The sequence below is a fragment of the Molossus molossus genome, unplaced genomic scaffold (assembly GCF_014108415.1).
Source record: "Molossus molossus isolate mMolMol1 unplaced genomic scaffold, mMolMol1.p scaffold_m16_p_12, whole genome shotgun sequence".
Lineage (NCBI taxonomy): Eukaryota > Metazoa > Chordata > Mammalia > Chiroptera > Molossidae > Molossus > Molossus molossus.
The window spans coordinates 55,287,100-55,309,461 of record NW_023425347.1 but is presented as its reverse complement, the minus strand read 5'-3'; the positions used below and the strand labels follow the sequence as shown (position 1 = coordinate 55,309,461).

The following is a 22,362-nucleotide window of genomic DNA, read 5'->3' as shown; positions in this document are numbered from 1 at the left end:
AAAAGGAAGAGTTGACAACCCCACGTTTTGTAGCCAGCTCTGGTATGGGGGAACACGTCGGAGCTTGGAGGGGTACCTAAAGGCTAGAAATAGTGAAGACCGCTTAGGAGGTCTGGTGTGGAAGTCTGTGGGAGGGTATTGGTTCTTCGTGGCTGCTACCCCTGTGAATTCTAAGCGAAGGAAGCATCTGGAGTGGGCCTGGGGTTGCCCTTGGTGAGAAGCCAACAGCTGAGAAAGGAAACTGAGTCAGATCAGAGTAAGTGGAGCAAACCAGGACATTCTGGTTCCTCTGTGTCTGTCTCTCACCATCTCGCTTTTCCTCTTAAATCTCACAGTACTTCACTTTGGCCACCTCTAACCCGGAAGCATAAATGAAAGAGGATTCTGGGAAATGTAGTTTCCAGGATGACTGTGTTAATGGGACCATCCAGCATACTTAACCAGTCTGTTACCCTACTGCCAGCCCTGCATAACATCTCAACACAGTGACATAAAATTTCCAAACTTTGATAGCCTTGTATCCCTCTCTGTTCTTCTTTAACTAGTAGATGTTCCTGTTTATTACTTTTACATTTTTGAAAGAACCAAGCAGCGTATGACAATGAAAGAAATGTACTTATTGCCTTAAGTTGTCTCTTTTTCTCATTCACCTCTGAGAGCTTCTGAGCTTCTCAAGGGTGTACGGTCAGGGATCAGAGATCAGTCATGTCTTTTGTGTTGTCTTTTACTCTGGAATATACCACTCACACCGCCAACCCCATCTTAACTTTATGCCAAGCAGAGGAAACAATAATCTGATTCTGACTTTCCTAAGCATTGCATAAGTGGAGCAAAAGCCAAGTTATTAAAATACAATATGTTAAGAAAGAAATGATATCCATTAGATCCTGCCATGACTTTAGAAAGACTTCCAAGGCTAGAACTATATACACCCATTATTTAGAAATGATAATGTCACATAAGGTAGGTGAACCACGAACTGTTCAGATTTTTTTTAAATAACTGAAGAGTACAAGAACATGAGGCAAAGCCTTTTAAAAACTCAGTGGTAGAATCTCAGTAGTGATTGAAATCATTCGGATTTGTTTACAGTGGTACCCATATGGGATCAGTTACTAATCCTTTTGACTGTGTTCCAACAATAGCAAACCAAAATTTTTAAAAGGTTTATTAAATTTATTTTTGTGCTATGGATTACAGATGTTGTAGAACAATACACCCCAGTATGCCTAAATCTTTTACAAAGTTTTAAAACCATCTAAACATAAAAAAAAAATACATTAAATAAATCAAATCCAGTATTATCCTAACAATACCAAGCATGAAAACATTTGTAATTAAAATGACCTTAAAGACACAGAGTTTGGAAGCATCCTAAATGCAATCCATAATTCTTTCATTTGGCTGCATGCGACTTTGGCAAGTGTTGAATAGGCGAGGAGGTAAGAAATGAGACGGTAAACCTCTACCCTTTCAGACTCTTACAAACCTCATCTACTAATTTAAATTAAATGCAGACTTCTTAGTTATGACTTTTGCTTTCAAATATTCAATGCAGAAAAATAATTTAAATATTACAATTAAACTTTTAAGGGAGAACGCATCCCTGCTAAATAGGACTTCTTTATTTACTCGTGTATTTTTTTCATCGTTGCCTTTTTTTTTTTTTTTATCCTCACCTGAGGACATTTTTTTCCATTTTTTGTTCAGGTAGAGTGGGAGGGAGAGAGAGGAAGAGAGAGAGAGAAACATCGACGTGAAAGGGACACATCGAGTGGCTGCCTCCTGCACGACCAACCAGGGCCCGGGACAAACTGCAATCGAGGTACATACCCTTAGCAGGGACCAAACCCGGGTCTCTCTGGACCACAGGCTGACGCTCTAACCGCTGAGCCAAACCGGCCAGGGCTTATCGTTGCCTTCTGAAGAATCCCTTTGCCTTCTTGGCTGTTTGGAGAAAGGCTGTGCATCGGTCTTTGCTCCTCAGAGGAGGTGGTGTCGGTGTCATGAGTTCAGGTTATCTCTGCAAAGGCCTCTGGCACAGGGGTCATCATCTGGGCAGAGGTATCACAAGAGCTCGGCCATGCTCTCATTAGATCTCAGTGCCAAGGCAGTTGTAGAAATATTGACCACGGTGCTCTACATTGTTTTCCTTTGGCTTTCCCTTTCAGACGGGGTGACTGGCCTGAAAGAGCTGGCTTTTCTGAGAGATCTGGCAGAACAGAACTCAGGGAAGTATGGCGTGCTGGACCGGACAGCCTTGCCCGTGGTTAAAGGTAGCATGATGGTGCTGAACCAGCTGAGCAACCTGGAGACCACAGTCGGCAGGTTCTACACCAACCTTCCCAACCGGATGATCGATGAGGCTGTCTTTAGCCTCCCCTTCTCTGATGAGATGGGAGATGGTGAGTCTGGAGGAAACTTCCTGCCAAAAGAAAGGAAAAAGAAGTGGGCGTGAGTCCACCAAGAGAGTAATTTTTAATGTTGTTCGGTATTTGCACGTGAGCATGAGAGGGTCTGGGCAAGCACGGGAGTAGACGTTTCATGCTCTGCCCAGAGGATGGCCTCCTCCTGCTGTGTCCCCGTCCTGTTTCTTCCTCATGCCCTGGCTCAGTCGACATAAAGGGTCAGTAGAACTGCTGCGGAGGCTATGCGAGGGCTCTCCAGTATCCAGGAGCTAGGGAATTGGAACTGAACAGCCACTCTGCATGGCTGATGCTAAATAAAGCTCACACGTGCTTAGGATTCAGCGTTAACGGCAGAACAACATGGTGCAGTCAACAAACACAGGCCTGGCTTTAGCGAGGATTTCAGACCCCACTCTTAAGCTGAGTTGTTGTCTTTGGTAACATTTAACCTTGTTAATTCCCATTTGGTCATCTGTTAAAAATATAATTTTTTTTCTTTTTATTGAATTTATTGGAGTGACACTGGTTATAAAATTAAACAGGTTTCAGGTGCACAATTCTACCACACATCATTTGTACACTGTATTGTGTGTTCACCATCCCTAGTCAAGTCTCTGTCCATCACCATTTATCACCCCCATACCCTCCTCCACCTCCCCCCGCCGCCCCCTGTCCCCGGCAGTCACCACGCTGTTGTCTGTGTCCGTGAGTTCTTTCTTCTTTTCTCTCAATCCCTCCCCCCACCCAGCGCCCCACCCCAGACCGCTCAGCCTGCTCTCTGTCTCTGAGTCTAAATTTAGAGTCTGAAGTAATCATAAGATTAGGAATGCCTGGCATTCCTCTCAATAATAATTACTGCTCTTACTTTATCTATTTTTTTCACCTTTGTTATTATTGCTATCATCACTATCATTCTAATGTCACGAGTTGCCCATAATTTATTTTACTTCTGTTATTATTACTATTATCATCATCACCCTACTGTCACCAGGCAGGTGAAGTGTTTAGCCTTCACATGATTAAATTTCTTAGTCTGTCAAATGGGGAAAATCATATTTCCCGTCATGCAGTTGTGAAGAAATTGCACTCGTGTTTGGAAAGCATCCAGATGAATGGCCAGTGGTGTGTGCTCAGTGGAAGTGCGACCTTTTTCTTTCCCTTCTTATTTTCTTACTCTTTTCCCACACCCTTCCCTCTCTTTTTCCTTGATGGAGCAGATCGAAGAGGCAGTTAATTACTAGCCAGGCAGACACCATCACCACATGAGATTTTATTTCCACGTCTCAGTAACTAGGGGCTTTCGCGAATACAGATATTCAGAGATAACTCGTGTATAAAAAGTAACAAGTCTACAAAGAGTGCTTTTTCTGGAATTGGGTAAACATGTTTTTTTTCCTATAAGGAAGAAATGTGGTAGCTGCTGCTACACTGTAATTTTTTTATACATTCAGTTTCTGGCAGGGCCCACAGAACAGTATAGAATAAAAACATCCACCTTTAGATAAGGTGACTTTCTCTTTTTTTTTTCTTACTTTATTGATTTTAGAGAGATAGGAAGGGCGAGGGAGAGAGAAATACAAACATCAATGGGAGAGAACATTGATTGGCCACCTTCTGCCTGCTCCCCACTGGAGATTGGGCCCACAACCTGGGCATGTGCCCTGACCGGGAATCGAACCAGTGACCTCCTGGTGTGGTGGGTGGACGCTCAACCACTGAGCTACACCGGCCAAGCAAGGTTACCTTCTTTTGTAGGGAAATGTCAGGACTTAAATGCAAGTGGCCTTTTATTCATTTAACCAACATTAGGGAGTGCCACACGTCATGTCAGTCAGTGGTGGCTAAGGCACACCTCCCACCCTCAACAAGTGTTTAAGTCTGATGAGAGAAAGACAGATCAGTAAGCTTGGTTAGTATCCATCAGCCCACATAGTTGTAATTTTTTTTCTCATAATGAAAAATTTTAAGACCTCTCCTAGCAACTCTCAAATATATAATACAGTATTGTTGACTCCATCACCACACTGTACATTATGTCCTCAGAACGTATTTGTCTTGTAACTGAGCATAACTTTTTGCAGAGTTTTTCAGTGTTGTATCCACTTCCTCCTGCTATATGATGCATGTAATTGGCCTTGACAATCACAGGGACTCGGTAATACTCTGAGTGGACATCGTACCCAGTTCTCTGTGTGGAAGCCTGTCCTTTGTAGAAATCTTTGAGAGGACCCAAAGCCCTTTCCTGTGTGTTTATAGAAGGGTGGCTTTCTGATACACTGCCAAGGCACGGACGTGTCATCAAGCACAGGAAAGCACAGGGGAAGATGCAGAGAAGCGCTTCATCTTTTTGTGTTGAGTTGTATTTAGAGCCATAGGATTGTAGAATTGTTTGGGGTGCTAAAGATCATCTTGTCTCAGCTCCCCATCTGACACCTGGAGAGTCTAACTTGAAGAGGTGGCACAACTGAATCCAACACAGTAGTAAGACTAGGAGAGTTCAGCTTTGCTGATGCCCAGGTCATGTGCGGACTCACTGTTCACACTCTCACCTGTCCGTCTTCCTCCCCTTGCTTTTCTCTTTCCCCGAGCATCCTACTGTTCGTATATGGCCTGTGAGCCAAAATGGTTTTTATATTTTTAAAGCTTGATTTAAAAAAAAAAAAAAGAAAGAAACTAAGTATGAGTAACAGAGACTAGCCCACAAAGCCTAAAATATTTACTGTGTGGTTCTTTATGTAAAAGTTTATAAATCCCTGGCCCAAGTGACAAGAAATATATTCCTTTGGAAACTTAGTGTCTGTCTCCCATAGTTACTCAGAGTTCTAAGAGTTTTTGCTCTCCATCTTCTTGTTTTTTTGGATAGGATACATTAATGAAACATAGTACCTTATAAACTTTCTTTTATCCATAATGTCTTTTCATCTAACAACCCCTAGAAATCAGTACAGCAGTTATTACTTTGTCCTTTGAACAGGCATGAAAATCAATCCTCAGAGAAATTATATTGAATGAAGTATGTATGATACGTGAGGGGCATAGCCAGGTAGAACCCATATTTTTGGATACCTTGTTCAGTGGTCTTTCAAGTTTAGCTGAATGTTTCCTACTCTAGGAAGTAGAAAGATGTATTAAGTGCTGCTGATATCTTGCACTCATCTGGAATGTCACATCCTTTAAGGAGAAAAATAGTGGAAAATGTACACATTGCCTCAGTTTAACAGAGATCGCTGAACCCCAACAGACTGTACTCCCTGCACTCACTCACGTACGCTGTCTGAAAAGGCAGTGTGTGGTTACTGGATTACACAGGAAACTTCTTCCCAGGAGAAACGAGATGGTTGATGTTAGACTTAATGATTCCCATCTCCAGAGCACAGCTCCAGTCTTTGTCCTTCTTTGCTATTGTTTGGATTTTTCTTCTTTTCAACCCATAGGTTTGATAATGACTGTGAGTAAACCCTGTTATTTTGGAAACCTACTTCTGGGAATCGTCGGTGTGGATGTGAACCTGGCTTACATCCTTGAAGACGTGACTTATTACCAAGACTCTTTGGCTTCCTATACTTTCCTCATAGATGACAAAGGTAACCTGCTAAAAGTTAATCATGGGAAAGGATAATTTCTTTAGCAACATGAAAAAAATAATCTGTAGATATTCTGATCCTAACAAAGTAGGTAGTATTTCTACCAACACAGTATGATTTGGACTATTTACAGTAGAACACCATAAAGGTGGCAGAATGGATCCTGTTGTATTGAGGAGTATGAAACAGTTATTTGTAACATCAGGAAATTGGACTTGAGGGTTGAGTGACATATAGAATGTGATCCTTTGAGGGTGTGTGTGTGTGTGTGTGTGTGTGTGTGTGTGTGTGTGTTTCATCTGTATTGTTATCTTTGGATTTATTGGCATTAAGGTTTTTACGATAGATTACAACATTTTATAAAACGAAGACTAAATGACCAGTACCTCCAAAAGATTCTTGATTAGACAGATGTTTGATAATTTAACACATCTTTCTACACTTCAGGGGTTTTATACCAGAACACATAAAATGAGCTCAGTTTTTATGGCACTGGTGAGTTACATACTGAGAAGTTGAGTGTTGGGCAGCCGGCCCGGAGAGTCCCACACTTCAGACCTGTGATAGGCACTTTATTAGATTCATGACTTCCTGCAACATGTTTTCCACAGCCTGTATTTTTGTTTTCTTGTTTCAGGATATACACTTATGCACCCATCTCTTACCAGGCCCTATTTACTATCAGAACCCCCTCTTCATACTGACATCATTCATTATGAAAATATCCCAAAATTTGAGTTGGTTCGGCAAAATATTCTAAGGTAAGGAAAAAGTGGGGGTCACAGTATTTTGTTTTTCTCTGACAAGAGGATCCTTTGAGGTCAAATGTGAGTGTTTATTATAGGAGATGAAACAAGTATATATAAATTATTTTAATGTTATCAAAAGTGTGCTCAACTAATTTTTTTCTAAGAATAATAGGCAAAAATATCTTTTTTGAATAACAGGTAAGGCCTCTTAACTTGAGAGACATCTTGTAAATCAAATTCTGTGTTTACATTGCCTTTCATTGTAAAATCAGATGTAGGTCATCTCATTTGAGAAAGAACACTCTCTTTGTACCAAGTTGGAAAATGTTGGCAAAGTGAAAGGTTAAGGTAAGGACCGACTCTGCAACATGCCAGAAGACGCTTGGCAAGGTGGTGTCCATTCCAAGTTGACAGCACAGTCCTATACCACATTCTCTCCTGAAATAAAGAACCGATTGGAGTCTTTCCAACCATGATACATTATTTTGGCAGATGGTAACCTATAGAGAAACGGGTCTTTGAGCTCGTTGGTTGTAAAGTAATAACGGAGTGATTTGAGACAACATAGTTTCTGGAAAGAATTAGAATGAGGGGGGCGGGGGCCAGAGGGAGAGAGGCAGGAATGTTTCTAGCGCAGAGCTGACATCATGCTTTTACAGAATTGAAAACTCCCATTTCTTTCAAAAGTGATGAGCTGCACCGCGTTTCAACATCAGGAGGTGGCCATTGACTCCCAGCCTCCTCCCAGCCTTTAAGTAAGTGCTTCATTTTATCTTTCGCCTGAAATACTTCGTTCTGTTTGCCAACGCAGCCTCCCCCTGGGCAGCCAGGTCATCGCTGTGCCTGTGAACTCGTCCCTGTCCTGGCACATCAACAAGCTGAGGGAAGCCGGGAAGGAGGCCTACAACGTTAGCTATGCCTGGAAGATGGTGAGTGCGGGCGGCCGCCGGCTGCGCTGCTCGGAGCCGCCGTGCCCGGGACCCCGCGTCGGATGCTGTCACCAGTCAGTTTTAAAGCGGTTTAGAAAAGAAGAGATGCTTCGGATGTTTTATAATTTTTTTTCTCCTTTTTTATTTATAAAACCAGCTGTTGTTCATGATGAAGAAATCAAACCATAGAAAAGGATAATAAAGTAGACCATAAACTATGCCCTTCCCACCCAGCTTTGACTACCCACCCCACCCCCATTCTCAAAAATAATCACTTTGGTCAATTTCCAGAAAATCTGTATCCACACACAAGCATAATATATATCAGTGCGTGTGTGTGTTCATAGGTGTGCACATTCGATAGCGGTGTGGTATAGGGATGGATCCAATTTCTTCGACAGTCCTCTGGTAATACACATTAGGTTATGGCCGGTTAGTTTTTATCTTTTTAAATTCAGATTGTGGAAGTTGGGCGTTTACAAAAGAGAGATGAAAGCATAAATGCCTTCTACTAACATATTCCAAGGGAAAGAAACTTGCACATTAGAACTTGGACAATTCCGAGGCACCACAAATGCGCTGACACTGTAGCCAATACTTGTGGTGCCCACTTCACCTGTTTTTACCAGACTCACTCAGATGGGGGGCCACAGAGAACCAGCACCCAACACACTGCATATTACTCCTGTTTCGTCCTAGCGCCCTCTCCAGGCAGAACTTAACACTGCTGTTATGGGGCCCCTGATACTGGAACTGACCGAAAGAAGAACTTCCCTTTTTATGGTCAAATTTTAATCACTGAATTTCAAATGCAGTCATCCTTGTCACTCCCTTGGATGGCCACATCTGGTGTTTAACCTGTTGATCCCAAGTGGATATTTATTCATCCCTTCATTAAGAACTTCTTTTTTTTTTCTCACCCGAGGACATTTTTCCATTTTTTTTGTACAGACAGAGTGGGAGGGAGAGAGAGGAAGAGAGAGAGAGAGAGAGACATCGATGTGAAAGGGACACATCGAGTGGCTGCCACCCGCACGACCAACCAGGGCCGGGGACAAACTGCAACCAAGGTACATGCCCTTAGCGGGAACCGAACCCGAGTCTCTCCGGACCGCAGGCGGGCGCTCTAACTGCTGAGCCAAACCGGCCAGGGCCATTAAGAACTTCTTATTGAACATACTATGAACTGAGAAGACTAAAGAAGAATGATCTCTCTCTAACCAGACTATTAAACAGCTTCATACAGTGTCTGTGTCTGGAATGGGAATCACAAGAATTAGAAGTGGCCAGCGTGGTTTAGATGTGACTCTCCTCTGACCTTCTTGTTTGGTTCTTAAAGGATCATTATGGCAACAGTGATTTTACACTGAAAACCAAAGCAAACAAAATAATTAAAATAATAAATGAAGCTTTCTGAGAAAGTTACATTTGCAAGCTTAATCCTACTATTAGTTTATTGTTTGATAGTACAGATTTGAGGAAGGTCAAAGTCTTTTTTAAATTCTCTGAGTCAGCTCATTTTCAGGATTTTTTTTTTTTTTTTTTTTAAAGTGATTGGACCATCTACCCTTATTTTTCATATTTCAACTGTATTTAATACAGTTTTAATACAGTTTTTAAATAGAGGTGAATTGTTTAGTTTTCACATCAGAGGTTGAGCCAAACAGTAGAATACCTGATTGAAAAATATGTTTATATTTGAAATTGGAGATTGGTTACCTCCAGTATAACCTGATTGAAAGCAACTCAGTTACATCCTGGGAAAATATATCTTAATATGTATTGGAATTGAAAGTGAAAGGAGGAAATGTAGGCATTTTTAAGACCCTCTTTATAGAGTAAATAAACCCAATGTTAACATTTTGGGAAGAAGTATTACCTTGTTAAGATAGGGTTGGTTTTTTCCAGCAATACTGGTAAATTCTGGCCACTCTGCTCTGCCAAATGGACATGATCATGTAATCACTTCAGGTAGAAGCATTAGCTTTCTCCGAGTTCTAAGATTGTCAAGAACATCCCTATTACGTGAAAAATGGAAGAGATCATAAATAATGAGATAGGAGGTGAAAGGGTTGGCCTGGTTACCCCGCAAAAGAGTAACTATTTTAAAGCTCTCTTGAGTTACTTCAGGGAAAGGTGAGCAGGTGCGCATCTTCTCCTCCGGAATAAAATGGATTCCTTTGCTCAGTATGATCCAAATAGGCTTAGCTTATGCTGAAAATAATTGAACTGTTTGGCATCCATACATGTAGCAGATATGATGGATTATTTCACGGAATGGATTTGAATATAACGCGAGGAATTAGGTGAGGAGTGTTAAGAGATTACTACTCTGTCCCCATGGAACCCAAGTCCACTTCGGGCATTTGAGGGGCTGCATGCCGGGAGGGATGGAGTGTGGACGATCTGAAGGGATTACAGTGGTCCTGTATTCCACAGCCGTGCTTCCCTTCAAAACACGAATCCCGTGGGCTGTCAGTCCCTCCGGATACATTATAGCCCCGGATGCAGAGACTGTGTTTTTCGGATAAGAACACAATAGAGCCCTGGCTGGTTTGGCTCAGCGGTTAGACCCTGTGGTCCAGAGAGACCCGGGTTCGGTTCCCGCTAAGGGCGCATACCTCGGTTGCCATTTGTCCCCAGCCCTGGTTGGTCATGCGGGTGGCAGCCACTTGATGTGTCCCTTTCATGTCGATGTTTCTCTCTCTCTCTCTCTTCCTCTCTCTCCCTCCCACTCTATCTGAACAAAAAATGGGAAAAAAATGTCCTTGGGTGAGGATAAAAAAAACACACACACAATAGAATGACCTGTATTGAAATCTATTTTACTTTCTACCTATGAACTATTTATAAAGTGTTCTAGGGTAACTTTGTTGTTGTTTTTTTTGTTTTCTTCCATTACAGTTGACATATTATATTATGTTAGTTTCAGTTGTACCAACATAGTGATTAGACATGTATATACCTTACAAAGTGATAACCCCAATAGTCCAGGACTTGGGGGTCACTTCTTATTTTTCTCTTATGGAATAAACACAGTTATAAAATTATATTCTCATCATGCTGGTAAAGCTTTTATCTTTTGGTTCCTTGGAGCACGCGGCACAGGAAACTCTGAAGCATGACTCAGTGAGAAGAGGAGGGGAAATAGTACATGCCACTTGGGAACACCCTGTCATTTTCTAATTTTGTGGGTGGTGGGAAAGGATTAAATTTGCTAATCTAATTGAATATCCTTGGCAGCACTACCTGAAAGCACTTCCAGAAAGATGCAAATTTCTTCGGTGTTGAAAAAGATTCTGCCACCATCCTCATAAACCCTAAATTACACGTAACTCTAACCTGCCGCGTTAAAATTTTCTCCGTGATCATTAAGTAAATCATTGGAGCTGCCTTAGTTCTGACTTTTCGTTTATTTACGAACCATCTTTTAAATAGATTGTGGCCATCGCCTAAGACGAAGGGCTTAAGCAGTTTGGCTTTCTTGTGTTTTTAAGTCAAGGAGCTAGAACCAAGTAGCTTGACTTGATGCTTTGGTGGACGTTTTCCCCACCGAATTCTGTGCAGGCATTTCTTTCTAGGAGCAAAGTGTGTTTGAAAGTGTTCCCACATATGTGCTTCATAGTTGAGGCTAAACTAGAGCACGTTGCTTAAGCTCATCTTAGGTGACAAGTCAGGCAGGCTCAGGGAGCCGAGTCGGCGGTCCTGGTCACCTCCCACCAAGAAAAGAACGTGGAGAATAGAATGACTAACCAGATTCTGTATGGGCTCTGTGTGGAGTCAAAATTTGCTTTTAGAACAGGTAGTTCTTGAAACACTCATTGCGAAACCAGCAATATATTTTTTAAATGCTTTTCAAGCCCCATCAGAAATAACGGTTATGTTCTCATGCTACATTCTAGTTTAAAGAAGCAAAAGAGGGCTGGGGTCGCTGTTTCAAAGGGACTAGATTTACTCATGCCTTCATGAGCTTCATGATTTTCTGTGACACACTTTAATTTCCCTCTATCAGAAAGGAAACAGAAAATGTAATCTGCGGCCAGAGCGATTGCCTATCATCCTGTCTTCGTGTCTTTCATTCACTCATCAAATGTTTTCCATGTGGGAGAGGAGACTTAGACAGCAGAATCCAGCGGAGGGCAAAGTCACTATTCCCAGCAACCTTCATTTTCTGTACTAGAAATTCTTTATCGATTTTTTCTAGGTACAAGACACTTCTTTTATTCTCTGCATTGTGGTGATACAACCAGAAATACCTGTCAAACAACTGAAGAACCTCAACACGGTCCCCAGCAGCAAGCTGCTGTACCACCGGCTGGACCTCCTGGGCCAGCCCAGTGCTTGCCTCCACTTCAAGCAGCTGGCCACTCTAGGTAAAGTCTTGCGCTTCTCGGCGTCCTCTGAGGTCTGACTCATAACAGCTCACCAGAAAAAACAGCTTGAATAAAAATAAAAATGATGTAGCATGCCGGCCCTGCCAGTTTGGGGACACAATTATGAAAACAGTTTGAGGCCTTGCCTGGGGTCAGGTTCTCCAGCAGACACCAAGATGAGGATTTGTGTGTGGACGGTTTATTAAGGAAGGGCTCTCGGAAGAAATGAGCGACAGAGTAAGGGAAGCGGGATAAGGAAGGAGGAGAAAGCAAGCAAGAGTTTAACTGTAGGTAGGTTCCAGACTCAGGCTGATCCTGGAGCGGGGCTTTGGAATATAAATGATGCTGTAGAGTTTTCCCAGACTCAAGAAAGGTGCTGGACTGTCATATTCCATAGTTACTTTCAGCCTTTTGCCCAAAGACAGCCCATTAAAGAGAGTCGCAGATATGGCCTACTAGTCTCAAGCATCCAGACATGGGGATCAGGGGATATGATGATTTGGGGGGGGATACAGGGTAGGAGGTGGCGAGATGGTAAAAGGAGTCCCATGGTAGCATAACTGTGTGCATATAGCATATCTGTGTCTACCATAGGCCCCTGTCTTCAAAGGAGCTTGAGAAATAGGCAAGCCGTTCAAAGAAAGCAAAAGGGAATTTGTTTCTATGTGCCAGGTGTTTAACATTCATCATCTGAGTTGAACTATTAGAGAGGATGACATTTGGGTGTATCAAAAATACAGACTGTTCCCGAGGTAACACAGCGGCAAGGCTGAAATGGGACTCATGTCCCTCCCGGACCGGGATGCCACCTCCTGTTTTTGCATGTGCCAGGCCCCGGCTGGGCATTTGGGGTGTATGCTGTCAATACAACACAGTATACTCACAGCTCTGTACAACAGTTATTCTCTTTTTCACTATTGAAATAAATACTCAGGGTCATAACAAAGAATCATTAGACAGCGGGCTAACTGAGTAGGGGGGCACGGGTGGGAAGAAGGTCATGGACAGAAGCACCAGTCTGTAGATTACGAGAGTGTGTTTGGTTCCTTGTTTAAATTCCGTCTGGGTGTGAGACAGGAGAGCAGGACAGGCGAAGTCGTCTCTTCGAGGACAGTCCTGCCATGTAGACAGCGTGTAGAGGGCCACAGATGTCATCAGAAAAGGCTGATATTTATGTTTGTTTGTTTGTTTGAATTTAGGATTTGTCTTTGTTTTTTTTATACAAGAGTTTGTACACCCTTTTAATTCACATTTTTAAGAAATGCTTACTGAAAAGTTAAGATGTGCGTAATTCTCGTTAAGTGCTGTGGGGGCCCAATCGGCATCACTGCTGGGGAGCATGAGGTGACTGTTCTGAAGTCTGGACAGTGCAGTGCAGCAGTTTCCTGGATGAGAAAAACACTCAGGCCTGGATGTTTTGCATCCCGTGGGTAACCCCTCCCAGCGGCACTGTCCAGTGTGGCAGCCACTAGCCACGTGTGGCTCTTGAGCACTTGACATGTGACTAGTCCAAGTTGGGATTCACTATAAGTGTAAAAGACTTAGCTTTTTATATTGATTATATGTTAGAGTAATAATGTTTTGTATATATGGGATTCCCTAAAATACACTAATAAAATTAACCTGTTTCTTTTTACTTTCCTTAACGTGGCTACTGGAAAATTTTTTATTACATTTGGGAATTGCGTTGTATTTCCAGTTGCCCAGTGCTGCCTAATAGAGGTTCTCAGAAAATGTAGTTTATCAACTCAAATTCTTTCCAGAAGACAATTGGACTGGTTCTACGTCACGGGGACCTCAGGCCAGTGGTTGATTTTCACTGGGCACCCTTACCACCCACGTTCTCCTTGTCAGGAGAACGCCCCACCCCAGGACAATGTGGAGGGGTCATCGAGGGCAGTTTAGTATTAGTGGGTAATGAAAATGAAGCAAGATAATTAGAATATAATAAAAAGGGAATGGCAATTAAGTGGTATTCATCTCATTTCATTGGCAATGGAGATTTCGAGGCAATATGTTAAATGTGTATCAGAGCTCCCTGCAGGAGAGCTGAAGGAGGGACATTGTCTTTCTTGGTACACAGAGAGGTGAAGAACTTTTTAGCGTAGATAATCCACTGCAGTTAAGTATATATGTATGTGTACAAGTGTATGTGTCTGCCTCCTAGACCTGAAGCCTTGGGTTCTCTGTCTTGCTTGGTTGTCTCTCTCCCTCAGTTCATCTGACCTGTGGCAAGCTTTTCTCAAATGCCCCGTCCCTGTCACTACAAGAAAAGCTCGCTCCCCAAGGTATCTCTTGTCCTCTTCTCTCTGGCCCTGCTCTTTTGTCCCTGAAGTATTATGTGTTACCTTTTGACACTTCTTATATTGTTTTCTCTCTCTCTCTTTTAAATCCCATTCTCTCCAACTGGGTCCTCAGCTCTTTAAGATCAGGGACAGTCCCTGTTCTCTGGCACATCCCTGCACAGAAGGCCCATGAGCACGTGCGAATCTACAGCACACTGCTAGGCAGTCTAACCTTTTTTAAGCCTCTGGCTTTCTTCTCCTTGATATGAATATAATAATAATCTCCCAGGCTACCCCCTGCTGATACCATGAGAATTCAATGAGACAACATTACTAGAAGCATTATCTCTGGTCATGGTGGACTATTTCATTCTGATCCATCCTACTGTGGACAATAAAACTCCCGGATGGAAATCCTTTTCAAAAAAATCCTCTTGAAAAGCATCAAAGAACCAACATGATAGTTAGGTACTGGGTCAAAGTCTAGGAGAATCTAAGAACTCAGAGAAGGAAGTCAACACTTGCAAGCTGCTTTTGTGGTGCACATATTCACCAACCCAGAAGAAACAACTGAAATTAAACTGTGCTTTTAAGTAGCTTCTGTGGCTAGGGAGAGAAGCAAAAATCAATCCCAGGTACCCAGGAATAAATAAACCACCTCCTTCCACCCCCACACGCAATCATGTTTTTAGCAAAGGTCTTACTGGACTACATCTTGAGGGTAAGGGTGAATTGAAACTAAATCAACTCTTGACTTGGGATTCCTGTGATCTGAGTGGTCTAAGTAAGGGACCTCAAGCATCAACTAGTCATGGACCAGTTGACTACCAAAGTCTCACCCTGCATCACTGAGGCTAGTACCGGTCTCCTTATAGGGAACTGTTTCCACCTTACCACCTGCCTCATCCAGGGGGCGGCACCTGGCAGAATCAAACAGCAGCCCTCCCTGGAGGAAGGTATTCCCATCCTGTTAGGCCTCAGCTGTTCTTACTAATTTGTTTGTACGTGCAATGTCTGGCACAGCTGCAGATAACTGAGCCACAGGAAACAGGGCACCATGAGCAACAGAAAGTGACCCACAACAGAATCCCCGTCTGTGAGAATAATGTTTTCCACTTGATTTTTGCATGGACTCCAGGATTCCATTCTTCCTTCTTCCTAGGTCATAACACCTGTGTGAACAACGGTAGTTAACACTTAGAGCACCTAGTGCTGCACATTGAGCTCATCTGCTTTACATAGTGTATTAACTGATACGATTCTCACCATAACTCTATAAGGTTGGTGTGATTCTCCCCCCCCCCTTTTGCAGATGATGAAACCATCACATATATTACAACTTGCCCAGCATAATGCAGCCAGGAAGTGGTGGGGCCCAGATTCAACCCAGTCTGTCTCCCAGTCATGTGCTGTCTCCTCAATCCCTATATGATGTGTAGGTCTAAGGTGTTCTGAACATTTGCCGTTTCAGGCACTTGTATGTGTTTGTACTTGTATCTGTTCTGGTTCCCTCATGACTGCAAGTATCCTGAAGGGAGAAAATGTGGCTTTTCCCCTTTTTAGTTCATTGCTTTCCTCATGGAAGTCTAAGCCCCTGTGGCGGGCAGATTGGCAGGGCCTTGGGGATGCTTCTGTGTGAAGTCTCAGCGTTCTCAGGCCTGCTTGGTCTGCTCTCTTTCAGAAAGTCCAACCGTCATGCTGTCTGCTGGCAGCTTTTCCTCCCCCTATGAGCACCTCAGCCAGCCCGAGACAAAGCGCATGGTGGAGCACTACACAGCCTACCTCAGCGACAACACCCGCCTCATTGCCAACCCGGGGCTCAAAGTGAGTGCTGGCGTGGGGCCCGGGCCTGGGAGGGGGTGCTGGCTGCCAGCCTTGGAAGTGGGAAGCCCAGCTCTGGATCTGTGCCTCTCAGCTGGAGGGAGAGCCAGAAAGAGTGTGGCCCCGAGGAAGTTGGTTGGTGATGACCCTTCTGATGGATTAAGAAGCCCCAGGAGGCAGATGAAGAATCTCTTTCAGGCCTTAGATGCACGAGGGCTTTTCTAGGTCGGGGGTATGATTTAGAGACCTGTGAAACTTTCCCAGACTCCTTTTTTCCCAGGAGAAAGAGTTCAAGTGCCCATACTGTCTGCTGAGATAGATATGAAGAAGTTTAAGGAGCAGAGATTTCACTGGGCTGTGTGTGTGTGTGTGTGTGTGTGTGTGTGTGTGTGTGTGAGAGAGAGAGAGAGAGAGAGAGAGAGAGAGAGAGCCTTCGCTGTAGGATCTTGCCTCTCAAACGCAGAAAGCGCACTAGAACGAACAGCAGAGGAAGTCACATCCACACACCCACTGACTGTATTTCAGAAAGCTCTGTTTCACCCAGTTTGGCCGTGGAAAGATTTTTAAGAAGTAATTGGGCTTGGCTTCTCTGCCAGAGAGCTTTGGGCCGTCCACTCTTCTCATGCGAGTCTTACGGGGCCCCTGCTGTGTCTGCCTTTGTTTCCCAGTTCTCTGTCAGAAATGAAGTAATGGCTACCAGCCACGTCACAGATGAATGGATGACACAAATGGAAATGAGCAGCCTGAACACTTACATTGTCCGCCGTTACATAGCAACACCCAATGGCGTCCTCAGAATTTATCCTGGTTCCCTCATGGACAAAGCATTTGATCCCACTAGGAGACAATGGTGAGTTTTAGGGGCTTCCCTTATCCAAGGTTCCCCCCCAAATCCTGGAGAGACATGATAAGTACATACTATAAAGCAACTTCAGGCAGTCACATTAGAGAAAATACTTTCATGGCAGTGAAAACATGTTTTTGAATAGTTTTTTTTTTTTTAAGTATTAACAACAGCTTTGTGGGTTTCCTCTGTGTACAGGGTTTTTATCTCTCCATTGAAATTTTGAGACCGAAATGCTTTATGCTCGGCCATTTGAATTCCTAGTGGGTCACTTGATTCCTACCTCATGCACGGTGTGTCTCTGTGTGCTTAATGTCACTGCACATGCCTGGGGCATGAAATTACAGCTCACGTATGACCTGTGGACAATCAATAGGAATAAAATTTTTTTTTTTTTACTTCTGGGCTTTCTTTTTATTCTGATTTTCAAAAGCAAACACTAGTCAGATGGTATAGCACAGGAGCAACTTGGGCATAAAAACAAGATTTCTAGTCTTGTGCTGCTTGGTAACTAAGTTACTAATGAGTCGGCTGTGGTTTTCATTGCCTGTCCCTCCACCCTTACCAACCCAGGGTGCATTTTTATGTGCCAAATTATGTTTGTTTGTACTTCGTATTCATTCATTTCTTTTTATTTTAGCCTCTAAAACATCTACGCTACAGATCTTATTAAAAGCTCATATATATTCAGTGTTTGGTATCTTATTTAAAGGAGCATTTTAGATTTTCTTGACCTCTTGTGTTGATGCTAAGGTCAGACATAAAAGATAGAAACCCTTTTGAGTTTTAGTATAACATAGGCACTATTTCTAATGAATATTTTTTGACCATTTTTTTTTTATCCTTACCTGAGGACATTTTTCCACTTTTTGTTCAGAAAGGGTGGGAGGGGGGAGAGAGGAAGAGAGAGAGAAACATCGATGTGAAAGGAACACATCGAGTGGTTGCCACCCGCACAACCCAACCAGGGCCGGGGGGACAAACTGCAACCAAGGTACGTGCCCTTAGCGGGAACCGAACCCGGGTCTCTTCTGACCGCAGGCCGACGCTCTAACCGCTGAGCCAAACCGGCCAGGGCTTTTTCTGACCATTTTAAAACATTTTTTAAAGTTACAGTTTTCATTCAGTATTATTTTGTATTAGTTTCAGGTGTACAGCATAGTGGTTAGACAGTCATGTACCTTACAAAGTGTTCCCTGATATTTCCAGTACCTACCTGGCACCATGCATAGTTATTCCGATACTATTGACTATATTCCCTGTGCTGCACTTTACATCCCTGTGACTGTTTCATAACTACCGATTGGTACTTCTTAATCCCTTCACCTTTTTCACCCACTCCCCCATAAAGCTCACTTTCCTTTGAAATTGACAGAATTGTTCATACCCTAAAATAACATGACTTTCTTTGGTCTCCATTAGGTATCTCCACGCAGTAGCTAATCCTGGCTTGATTTCTTTGACTGGCCCTTACTTAGATGTTGGAGGAGCTGGCTATGTGGTTACCATCAGTCATACAATTCATTCATCCAGGTAATACTTGAATTAGTTTTTAGTCATTTCTTGAACATAGCAAGGGTATTTTGAGAGTTTAAATAGAATAATGGCAAAAGCATGACCTCTGAAGGGAGGCAAGCTGAGGTTTGAGATCTTCTTAGCCGTGTCATCTTGGATTCCCTGTGCTTCCCCCCGCCGTCTGTAAAATGGGGATAATACTGCCTCATAAGGTTACTGTGGTTGAGTCATGAAAGCTCTTTCCCTGTTCTTGGCAGCCATGGTGATGCTTGTGAAGAAGAATCAGGAAGATGTTAGATTCACTAGAGCCGTTTGTAGAAATGCCCGTCTTAAACCAATCAAAGAGATAGTGGTAAAAGCCTGACAGTTGTCATTGCTAGAGAGTGTTTTCTGAAGGACAGGAGCATTTTTAGTGACAGGAAAAATGTATCATGACATCAAATTTATTACCTTTTGTTTGGGGTCTAACTCTTAAGAATTATATAGGAGTTTGTTATTTTTATTTTGTGCTTGCACTACATCCTGCAAAAAGGCATTTTAAAAATTGATTTTCGAGGAATGCTATAAAATGTGAGTATCACTATAAATATATTTAGAGTGCTTTATATTTCCTGCTTGTGAAGTTTCAGTATTTAAGCTACAAATGTCAGTGAGAGAGGCAAGTTGAACACATTAAACTGTGTTAATCCTTTCATTATACAAATAGCTGTTTTTCCTTAATAACTAAGAAAAGTCCATATTTTGACTAGTACCTGTAATGATACCTTAAAATGTAAGGGAGACAGATTTTCTTGCTTAAATTTATGCTTTTCACGGGCACTCATTATATCATATAATGTCAAGTGATTGACATTCAGTCGAATTCTTCTAAGGCAGGTTCATTGGGAGTAAGGATTTGGAAGCAGTACCGTGTGGCATTTCAATTGTGACCTGTGTCTCCATGGAAGGCAGGGCCCTGCCGCCAGCCAGGTGTTGATTCCTATGCAGGGCACTGTCGTTTGACTCTGTCAGCTTCTCCCATAATATATTTCATATGTAAACAAGGAAACTCTGATTTAGAACAGATTCTTTCGATGTTCTCATGAACAGACCTCTGCCAGGCATACACCTACTATTGTCTGAGCAGCAAGACTTGCCGTCTCTCCTACACTAATCAGTTGAGAAAAAATAACAAAGGTGGTTTCTTTGAGGGGACAGCAGTCACCTTAGTCTGTGATGACAGTGGAATGGGCTCTTAAAGATATGATTGGGAGGCAGGTTGAAAACAACGACCTGTATGTTTCTTTCTTAGTCTCTGGAGTTCCACCAGGCTTCACCCACCTGGCCATTCATTGTCCAGATCCGTTAACTTCCTTCTACCTTCAATACAGTATTCTCTTTGTTGTGGGGTTGCCACAGGAAGGTGCAGATTTTAATGCATACACACACACACACACACACACTCATACACACATATGTGTTTTTGTTGGAATTTGAATGAGTGGAAAGATGTTCGTTGAATTTATTTATAAATATTTATGGTGTTGGTCCAAACGAAGCATGATGGAAATGTGATGGGCTTTCAAGTTAGAAATACCTGGGTTCCATCCCCTTATTTGATTAACTTTTATAGTGTGTTTAACCTATACAAGTTTAGTTATTTAAGTTTAACAGGAGTTAAATGGCTATTTAAAGCCTGGATTCTGTCCACCAGTCACTCAGTGAGAGTGTATTCCAGGAATAAGCACCTGCTCTTGCCTTAGCCCATGTACAGTCTTAGGAGTTTGATCGTTTGAACATTTTTCTTAGCTGAGCAGGCTTTTATTATTTAAAGCCATGTATTTTTCATTCAACACAGTTTGGGATACAAGTCAACCACCGCTTCTGGTTCTCAATCAAAACAGCTGTAGCTTTAATGGATGTGATTGGTAGAGGGGCTCTCTGCAAAGGTAGTTTTTTCAAATAATTGCTAGTGAATTTGGCCCTTGTATGCCAGCTTGAGAACCTAGCCTCCTCCTCAAATGTGATTCTACTCTGAAGAAGTTGGTTTGCCATTTACTGTTTGTATGACTGTAAACAAGGTTCTTTTTGCCTTGGTTTTCTCACCTATGAAAGAGGGATGCTAGGGTCTATCTGAAATGGTTATTTAATGATTACATTAAATAATATATGTGAAGCTCTGAGAATAGTGCCTTGCACATGGTAAGGGCTCAGTAAATGTTAAATACTTACTATGTTCCATGACTTCCTGGCCTCATAGCCACAACAAAGATAACAATGCCCATGTTGAGTGGTATGAGAATTAGAGATGGTGCATGTAAAATTCTTAGCACTGAACTTGACAGTATCGAGTCCCAAATAAACAACAGTTGTTTTATTATCATTCAACTCATGCCTTAAATTCCTGGCATGTTAATAGGTCAGAAGAGAGAACCGAAGCTAATGTTCAACTTATCAGGAAGCATTCTCATCCCCCCTGGTTTATGGAAGTGGTTTGCCGATAGGCTGGGGAGGAGCTTTTCTGACTCAGTGCTTACTTATCAATTACTCTTAGTAACGGTGCTGTGATTCTTCCACAAGCATTGTGGGCGACCTGAGACTCGAGGTGTGGATAATGCTGATAAAGATGATAAAGTGCAGCCAGTGATTAAGGGACTGGTCAGATGAGACTTTGGCAGAGAAAAATCTCACAAGCAGCACGATCTGTTGTACTTAGAAATGTAGGCTTGTTTTGATTTTTCTACAGTAATCGTTGTGAGTTGCTATGGTAACTGTATGTTTCTGAAATGCGAGTAAAATATGAATGTTAGACTCACGTGGGCAATAATATGCATGCTTTTACTTCCGCATGTTGATCATATTGGAGTAGATGACAGTCAAACAGAGGATGTCATCTTAACTTGTCCCAAAAAGCCTGAGTTGTATTTTTTACTGAGACAGCTGAAGTGTTATAGAAAGAGCCAGATTTCCATACTGGGATTTATACCAGAAATAGAAGTTAATCAATCTTTTTTAAGTCTTTAACCATTCTAAACCTAATTTTTTTTTTTTTAAATAGGAACTATAATTCTTTTCTGACATCTTTGCAGGAAATTAAACAAATCATGTAAAATTGCTCAGAAACTCTTAGGAGGCAGTGTAACCTAGTGGTTAGGAGCGTTATATACTTCGGAGTTGAAGACTGAGTTTAAATTCCTGCTTCCCCTAGTTCCACAGCGTGTGACTTTGGCCAAATACTTAATCAGTTTTCTAGAAATGATAATGCCTCATAAGTTTTCTGTGAAGAAATCATTGAAATGAGCCCTGGCCGGTTTGGCTCAGCGTTTACAGCGTCGGCCTGCGGTCCGGAGAGACCCGGGTTCGGTTCCCGCTAAGGGCATGTACCTCGGTTGCAGTTTGTCCCCGGCCCTGGTTGGTCGTGCGGGTGGCAGCCACTAGATGTGTCGATGTTTCTCTCTCTCTCTCTCTTCCTCTCTCTCCCTCCCACTCTATCTGTACAAAAAATGGAAAAATATCCTCGGGTGAGGATAAAAAAAAAAAGAAATCATTGAAATGATATAATTCAAATGCCTACCAGAGTGCCTATAAATTGTGAATATTCAGTAAATGGAAGCTGTTACTATCATCGTAATGATGACTAAATCACTCTTTCCTGGACAACCAAAAGAGGTTTAAACTCCTTTTGACTGATATTTCAGCAGAACATTTGCTACTAAGCACAAATCCCACATAAGGTAAATAAGTCATGAGTTTCTTCCATGGTGGAATTTAAGTTAAGTCAATAACAATGGGGCTTTTATTGAGACAGTAGCTCCTCGAAGATAATGCCACGCAATCCTCCCCCACCCCGTGCAAAACTCTGATAGAAGTGTCAT

General features: G+C 42.4%; 1 protein-coding gene across 1 annotated transcript in view; it reads left to right on the top strand.

The window, feature by feature from the left end:
* Window positions 1-22,362, top strand: part of CACHD1 (cache domain containing 1) — a 216,680-nt gene that overhangs the window by 171,297 nt on the left and 23,021 nt on the right. Inside the window, exons 9-16 of the mRNA XM_036257370.1 lie at window positions 2,172-2,405; window positions 5,843-5,992; window positions 6,630-6,753; window positions 7,553-7,670; window positions 11,875-12,043; window positions 16,010-16,152; window positions 16,818-16,999; window positions 18,416-18,526. Coding sequence (XP_036113263.1) covers window positions 2,172-2,405; window positions 5,843-5,992; window positions 6,630-6,753; window positions 7,553-7,670; window positions 11,875-12,043; window positions 16,010-16,152; window positions 16,818-16,999; window positions 18,416-18,526 — 1,231 coding nt within the window. The remainder of the gene's footprint in view (window positions 1-2,171; window positions 2,406-5,842; window positions 5,993-6,629; window positions 6,754-7,552; window positions 7,671-11,874; window positions 12,044-16,009; window positions 16,153-16,817; window positions 17,000-18,415; window positions 18,527-22,362) is intronic.